The sequence below is a fragment of the Lactuca virosa genome, chromosome 7 (assembly GCF_052849685.1).
Source record: "Lactuca virosa cultivar CGN04683 chromosome 7, Lactuca_virosa_CGN04683_v6, whole genome shotgun sequence".
NCBI classification, from domain to species: domain Eukaryota; kingdom Viridiplantae; phylum Streptophyta; class Magnoliopsida; order Asterales; family Asteraceae; genus Lactuca; species Lactuca virosa.
This window is the reverse complement of record NC_136432.1, coordinates 20733269-20742238: the sequence shown is the minus strand read 5'-3', so window position 1 is coordinate 20742238 and position 8970 is coordinate 20733269. Positions and strand designations below refer to the sequence as shown.

The 8970-nt window shown below is 32.9% G+C and overlaps 1 protein-coding gene across 1 annotated transcript; it reads left to right on the top strand.

Annotated features, from left to right (window-relative positions):
* Positions 1–6556: 6556 nt before the first annotated feature.
* On the top strand, positions 6557–8209 carry LOC145125394 (benzoate carboxyl methyltransferase-like). Its single transcript, XM_079060856.1, has 4 exons — positions 6557–6712; positions 6809–7222; positions 7332–7589; positions 7671–8209. The coding sequence occupies exons 1-4, from the start codon at positions 6638–6640 to the stop codon at positions 8040–8042; spliced, it is 1119 nt and encodes a 372-aa protein (XP_078916982.1). The 5' UTR covers positions 6557–6637; the 3' UTR covers positions 8043–8209.
* Positions 8210–8970: the final 761 nt, after the last annotated feature.

The following is an 8970-nucleotide window of genomic DNA, read 5'->3' as shown; positions in this document are numbered from 1 at the left end:
TACATTTATCTTCTCATTTATAATACTTCTATTATTATTATCATGTAAATACATCTTAACACATATAGAACCATGTCTGGTTCGCATAGCGTATATCATCAAATATACATATAACACATATTTTCAGATAATAAGCATATAACTCACATATAAACTTTCAACATATATCTAATACATTTATTAATACTTGTATTAAAATCATGTTCATGAAAGGTAATATGCACTCACTTGATAAAGTGATGACTCGAAATTCGGGCAGTGCTTCGCTTCCAGCAATTGTTTTTTTCCGTCGACGTAGCCTAGTATTATTATCACTAAGTTTTAGTCTAATATTTATTGCAACTAATTATTAGTATAGATTTATCATTAAGTCAAAGTCTACTTTCATGATCTATCAAGTAAGGATCAATCAGGTAGGACAGTTGGGAGGCAGGACCATTTCGGTGTATAGCCTTTCTGAAATCCAACAATCAAGTCAATGTGACCGTTCTAGACACCTCTCCCATAAGTAGATCAATCAGTATAACGACTTTGAATCATTGATAAATCTTATTTATAGGTTCATAATAGTGATAATGAACTTAAACATAAGTTACACTTAAAGTACAGTAAGCATAACTTAATTTACAGGTGGTTTAGCGAGAAACCGGACTCTGCGCGAGTAGAACTTCTGAGCCGAAAACTCTTCTTCTCGGGGATTTCTGGCGCTCTGGTACTCACTACTAACACCTAGGAGGTTCTAGGGAAAAGAATAGAGGCTTTGGGGGTGTTTGAGAGAAAATGGGTTGAAGAGGTGTGAAGAAAAGAGTGAGAAATTAGCTCTATTTATAGCTGCCAACGCCCAAGTACGTTGGGCGTAATGGATTTTTATGGGTTACGTTGGGTGTACTCATAATTACGTTGGGTGTAATGTGCCACGTGTCTCATTTTGGTGGCAAGCCGTGGGGAAGAAGGCGTGGCCTAGATCTTGCCACGTGTCACTCGCTGGTTAATCCAAAAATTAATTATTTAAAAAATCTGTAACTTTCGCATACGAGCTTCATTTTTGACGTTTTTTATATCCACGCATAGGTATCGACAAGATCTACGACTTTCATTTAGACTCCATCGGCTAGTTTTAAATTTATTTTTAAATTTATATTTTAACAGGCTTAGACAGTTAAAGTCTGTTAAAAATTCATAACTTTGTCATCCGACGTCCACTTTTTACTGTTTGTATATCGTTGAGCTCCTATTAATGAGATCTTCAATTCTCGTTTAGGTTGTGTCGGCTAATGTTCGATCGATTTAAATTTCGATTTCCGGGTTGTATACTGCTACATTGAATCTTAGAAAAATCATAACTTTCTCAAATAAATTTAGATTTGGACGTTCTCTATATGTATGCTCCCGGGTTAACGTCCACTACGATTTTTGTTTAGATTACTAAGGCTAAAAAGTATTTTATCAAAAATTTACTTTTTACGATACGCAGAGCCGTGTCGGTCTAATCGCAAAACTTCGACGGTCATAACTTCTTCGTTATAAGCTGGATTTCAGTGTTCTTTATATGTACGAAATCCTTGTGACATATAATATAATTTGGTTACGATTATTTATTCTAAATAATCTTCTATCAAAAAGTCATTTTTTACGCTTATTATCTCTAAATTGACTAGCTCGAATCTGCGGGCGTTACAATTATCTCCCCCTTAGGATGATTACGTCCCCGAATCATCAACAAAACAGAGCTTGTATAATGACTCCATATGTTATCCTTTTCATCCTAGGTAATAACCGTAACTCATATGTCCCTTCAAATGAGTATCTAACTTTTGGACTTCTTGACTGCTGGCGATGCTCAATCTTGCATCTACTCTTCGTACTATGTTGGACTTTCGATCGTAACTTTCGAGTTACAAACTTGATCCTTATTGGAGACTCCTGATTCTTCTTAAACGGACTTAATTTAAGACAATTTTTTTACTTAATTTACTGTAACAGGTCGATTGGTCAGGTTCTAATGACCTCTAGTCGTATGATGTAATGCTTAGACTCAGGTCTTTTAGAGCCAATATCATTAAACAATAACAAAGTTTAAGGGTGGGAAGGAAGGAATGATATGTTAGACTCTACATCAAACTCTTTATTCATTCAGGACTTTCATCAAACAGGTAGAGTGCATGTATAATGTAAGAGAATTGGCTCAAGAACAATAATAGTTATGTACATACCTCATTAATTTTATAGAATGAGCACAAAACAACTCGAAGATACCTTGTTTTTGCTTGCTTCTCTTCATTTAATATGTGCTCGAATTCATAGAAAAAATCATGAAATTGATAATGATGGCTGAAATCAAATACGTGAAATGATAATAGATCTAAGATGAAGTTAAATTGCTAAAACACCTTATTTGAGAGTAAAACTCGAAGCATCATTATGATAGAAATCGATATCGGTTGATGATTGATTATTGATGTTGATGAATTGCTATAACGTTGATCTGAAATTAAATTGAAGCTTGAAGCTATTGAATATCATACTTTTAGTTACAATTCCATTAGATGAATGGGACAACTTTCTATGAAGGATTGGTAAAATTTGGTTGCGATTCAGAAATCATCAAACGACAAAGGGGATGACTTCTCTGTTACGATCAATGTCTTGGTAGAAGAATCGAAGAAGATGAACTCGAAAAACACAAAAAATGTAGATGTAGAAGAATGAAGAACATGATGGACCAAAGTCACTCGGATTATCAATTACAGATGTAAAAGAATGAAGAACATGAACTCGAAAAACACAAAAATTGCGACTTTAAAAGTTATGATTTAGCATTGTTCGATCAATGTCTAACTCAAATCGATTATCGGTTGAAAGAATATAATATTGGAGATAGAAGATCGATCAGAGTGAATTGAAGAACAAGGAATATTGATCCAACAAATATCTTGGTAGAAGAATCGAAGCAGATGAGGTGATTTCTTGATGACGTGAAGATGATGCCAACATTATATCTGATCTGAATTTAACCTAGTGACTAATCTACCCCTAATTAACTAATCAATTAGATTAATTAGTGTTTATTCGTTTTTTTATGAGGATCAAAGGCTAAGATTTGGTCCCCATGTCTCACAAAATATAGATGGTCTCAAATGAAGCTATATATATATATATATATATATATATATATATATATATATATATATATATATATATATATATATATAAACGAGATGAATCGAAAAAATTATGATTCAACATATTTATAATCCTTAATTTGCTATGATCCAAATATCTTATGATCCTTAATTATGTCTTTTAAAATTCAATATTAAGTGATTTATTAAATATAATGATCCAAAATTTGTTATGACAAAAGTTTGATTTAGTTGAACTCACTAAAGAGACACAACTTTTGTGAGAAATGTTATAAATGAATCATTTGTATGTTTTTGGTGAAACAAGTAATGAATCATTAGATGATATAAAAATAATATGAATTAGAAAAAAAAATTGCCAAAAAAATTTCGAGACGATTCATTTCTTTAGTGACTTAAGAGATGATTGTCTTTTCGGACAATTTTAATGGATAATCTAAAAAATGAAACTTTAAGCTATTTTTTAATCGATTTTTGTAAATCATCTGTTTTTATATTATCTAATAACTAATGCTTTTTGTCTATAGAAGAACATGCATTTAATTTATTTTTACGATTTTTCATGAAAGTTTTGTTTATCTCACACACACACACACATATATATATATATATATATATATATATATATATATATATATATATATATATATATATATATATATATATATATATATAGGGAAGGGTTATTTGGAAAACAAAAAATCCTAAAAAAACTCTAAAAATTATAAAAATGCATAAAAAAATACAAAGACATCACAAAACTTTTTTTTGAATTTTTTTATCAAAAAATCGCAGCATTTTTTACAATTTCGCTGAAAAAAAAATAAAAAATCAATTTTTTTTTTTTGTAAAAAAAAAGTTTTTTTTCAAAAAAAATTTTCAACTATTTTGACATAAAAGTTGCGATTTTTTGATAAAAAAATTCAAAAAAAAAGTTTTGTGATCTCTAAGTATTTTTTTTATGCATTTTAATGATTTTTAGGGTTTTTTGTTTTCCATAGAACCTAAACCTCTCTCTCTCTCTATATATATATATATATATATATATATATATATATATATATATATATATATATATATATATATATATATATGACTAAAAATAACTTTTATAAGTATAAATGATATAAATCAAAAATATTTTATAAACAAAGGTGGGCCACTTGGTTATATTAGGAGTTAATCTTGACCTTGCAAACAAAAAAATGGTGGGGCAATTGGTTACGTTAGGAGTTAAAAACAATATCAAAATATGAGAAAATAATCAAATTATTGTGAAAAAATGGTTTTTAGGAAAACCGAATTTATGATATGTTTGCTTTTATTACGCAAGTTAAATAAAATCAACAAAATTAAAAACCTCAAACCGGACGTAGTGGTCTCGATTAGCTCGACAAACACAGGATGACCACTCGGCATGCCAAACTTGGCTCGGCAACTCGGTGGAATATTATCGAGTTTGTTTCTTCTTCCTCCCTTCTTCCCTCCTTCCTTCTCCCCTCTCTTCTTTGGTTCTTCTTTTCTTAGACAGAGTTGAGGCAGAGCTGGTGCACTTGGCACTACTCCCCTGAGCCTCACAACCATATCCTGTATGTATAAGTTTATTGTTAAATAATCATATTTGAATAATTATTATGTGCTCATCGGCACCTGACCCTGAGATGTGGATCATCCATAACACATTAGCATGGCCTACTCCTCCTGTTCGAACCGGGGTTTGAAACCAAACTTCTCCTCAGGAGGATAGATGAGGCGATTCATGTGAGATCCAATGTAGATCCAACTTTCGATTCACTCGTAGGATCCGGGCGGTCCGGGGGGGGGGGGGGGGGAGGGGCACCATGGCCCCTCTCTTCTCGAGAATCCATAGATCCCTTTATGAGTGTATGGACAACTATCTCTCGAGCACAAGTTTAGGTTCAGCCTCAATGGGAAAATAAAATGGAGCACCTAACAATGCATCTTCACGCACCAAGAACTACGAGATCACCCCTTTAATTCTGGGGTGACGGAGGGATCATACCATTCGAGCCTTTTTTTCATGCTTTTCCCCGAGATCTGGAGAAAACTGAAATCAATAGGATTCCCCTAATCCTCCCTTACCGAAAAGAAGAGCGTGAAATTCTTTTTCCTTTCCGCAGGTACCAGGAGTTTGGATCTAGCCGTAAGAAGAATGCTTGGTATAAATAACTCACTTCTTGGTCTTCGACCCCCTCAGTCACTACGAACGCCCCCGATCAGTGCAATGGGATGTGTCTATTTATTTATCTCTTGACTCGAAATGGGAGCAGGTTTGAAAAAGCATCTTAGAGTGTCTAGGGTCGGGCAACGAGGGTCTCTTAACGCCTTTTTTTTCTTCTCATCTGAGTTATTTCGCAAAGACTTGCCATGGTAAGGAAGAAGGGGGGAACATACACACTTGGAGAGCGCAGTACAACGAAGAGTTGTATGCTGCGTTCGGGAAGGATGAATCGCTCCCGAAAATGAATCTATTGATTCTCTCTCAATTGGTACTCGGCGTGCCAAACTTGGCTCAGCAACTCGGTGGAATATTGTCGAGTTTGTTTCTTCTTCTTCCCTTCTTCCCTCCTTCCTTCTCCCCCACTCGACAACCATATCTTCCTCTCTTCTTTGGTTCTTTTCTTAGCCGGAGCTGAGGAAGAGCTGGTGCACTTGGCACCACTCCCCTGAGCCTCACAATCATATTCTATATGTATAAGTTTATTGTTAAATAATCATATTTGAATAATTATTATTTATAAATAGTTAAGGTATTTATTAAAATATATAAAGTAATTATTGATGTGACGGGGTGTGATTTTTTTTGAAAGAGAATTATATTGCATTGATCGTAGAGATGGTTGTAAAAACTAATGTGATACACTTGAAATTTGAAAGACATTGACATTACGATGGCTATAAAGTCCTATGATTGTCAAATAAAAAACACAATTCAATCCTACAGTTGTCAAATCGAAAACAAAATATTCAAGATTTTACCACGACTTATTCGGTTATTAGTTCAAATAACAATACCCAATAAAAAAAATGGGTCTTTTTGGTTTTTGGTAAACGTTAAATCCTTATATTGTAATCTCTATTCATACATGGAAGGGAGACCGTTCCATAATGGCAACTAAAACGTTGAGTTTTTTATGGACTCGTTCTCTTATAGTATCTTGACCTGAATTCTGATTGGCGGATGTATGGAAACTTATTCCCATGTACAGCAATATATAAAACTACTAATATCATTATCCAAAAAAGTCTTTGGGTTGCCAATAGTCAATTCCATTTTAGAATACTTCAGTAAAATATAATTAAATAATATTCAATTTCATAGGTTATCACTAGAAACTATCATAATCGAAAAATAGTAATAATTAAAGATAAATGAAAAGAGTTTGAGATAAACAGATCACTTGTGGAAGCCTATAAATGAAGGCCGCTAACATCAGAACAAAATAAGGCAAAGGAAACATATATAGCTAGTCATGGAAGTAGAAAAGACACTACGCATGAATGTTGGCCATGGAGAATCAAGCTACGCAAGCAACTCATTGATTCAGGTCTCTCTTACACGTACTCTCATTAAATACACATACAATCATATATATATCAAGTGCGTCTTTAAAGTTGTAAATTGGAATCAAATTATTTTTCAGGAAAGTGTGATACGGAAAAGTGAGACTGTTTTACAAGATACAATCAAGGGAATGGTTAATACTGAAGCGGCCTTCAGCAAAAGTTTCGTACTAGCAGATATAGGATGCGGGCCTGGCACAAATACACTTTTGCTTGCATCTATGGTTATTGATATAGTCCTTGAGCTGCGTAAAGAAAATAATATTCATAAAGCACCACAATTTCAAGTCTGCTTAAATGATCTTTTTGGAAATGATTTCAATTCCATTTTCCAATTGCTACCCAACTTTTATGCAAACCTTAAGAAGGAGAAGGGAGAAAACATTGGCTCTTGTTTTGTTTCAGCTAATCCCGGTTCCTTTTATAGTAGACTCTTTCCAGATGAAAGCATACACCTTGTTCACTCCTCTTGGGCTGTTCATTGGCTTTCTCAGGTTTGAATATACCTATTTGCAAAATCAAAATGTGAAAAAATATACATATAGTTAAATGTTCAAACTATCTTTTATGCAAATTATTCATAGTCACTTGGACATTTTATAGATACCTGAAGGCATTGAAAACAACAAAGATAATATATACATGGCGACATCAAGTCCTCCCAATGTGTTCGAAGCATATGAAAAGCAATTTCAAACCGACTTTATAAAGTTTCTACAAATGCGATCCAAGGAAGTAGTGCATGGTGGGTGCATGGTTTTAACATTTCTTGGTCGTAGCAGTGTTGATCCAACCACCAATGAAAATGGTGGTCGTATTCTTGAGCTACTATCACAATCACTACTCGATATGGTTAAAGAGGTATATATATAAGGTTCTTCACTTGAAAATTTTGTTTTGTGTACGTAAGTAACCATATATATATGCTTTTAAAAATTGTAGGGACTAGTTCAAGAATCAGATTTGCACTCATTCAATATCCCAAATTATACTCCATGCGAGGATGAAGTCAGTAAAGCTGTTCACAATGAGGGATCATTTTCTATTAATACCTATAATGTTTTTCAAGGTAACTGGGATCCAAGGGATACAGACTTTACAAATGTGAAAGATTCAGATGAGAAGAGCCACATCCATGCGAAAAACTGCACAACTGCTCTGAGAACTGTTTATGAATCGTTGTTGACATCTCATTTCGGAAATTTATTAAATATTGATGTGCTATTTCAGAAGTTGACAATGAAAGTGGCCGAAGATCTAGCAAACAAAAAAATCAGACACCTTAACATAGTCATTTCATTGACTAGAAAATGAGATATTCATGTGTTCAAATAAGTCTATTGGTTGTTTTAAACTTTTCATTATTGAGATTGTTGGTATGTTATATTTTGTTGTAATTGTTGTGTATTGGCCTTCTGTAAACGTCTAGCCCGTTATCTTGTTGTATTTTGCCTATATATTACTCTATCTTATTTGTTCAATGGTTTTTAGTTTCATTTTTCTATTTCTTGGATTTTTGACAATACGTTATGGTGTTTTACATTATGGATTGGATACTAAGATTGAGAAGTCAAGGCAACAGTCGATGGAAAGGAAGAATATGACATAGAAGATTCGATGTGTTAAATGATAACTTTATCATATTGCTCAAATATCTTTTAAAAAATCGGATGTTGAAACTTTTGTTGTGATTTTGTTACTTAATTGAATGATGTAAGTTTTTTGGCTACCAAATCTGTATCAACATAAATTTTGTCCAACCTGAAACACATTTATGAAAGTACAATGCTTTAATAAACATATAAATAAAAGTATATTGCATCCATTATATGGTTGTATGCAATAAATAGCAATCTACTTCTGTTTATTATTTATATTATAGCATTTTTACTTTATTGTATGTGTGTGTAGAAAGAGTAACTGAAAAAAATAATAATAACAACATACTTAGCAAGTCTATAGCAACAAAACCTTGATGTTAACCCAAGCAAAAAAATTAAACTTGGTTCTTATGTGTGTATGTGTATACAGGTGGTGTTCCAAGTTTAAGAGGTTGGATTGTTTTGTATCTCCACATTCTTTTTCTAGACTCTATATTTGAAGAAAACAGAGGATTAGAAGAAGCATGCGAATGTGAGTCAACATCAAGGTCATTTGAGTCAACACTGCATAAAGAGAAATTAAATTACAATGCTAAAATAAACAGAAATGGAAAATAGCATGAATATTTAAGGGAACAAGA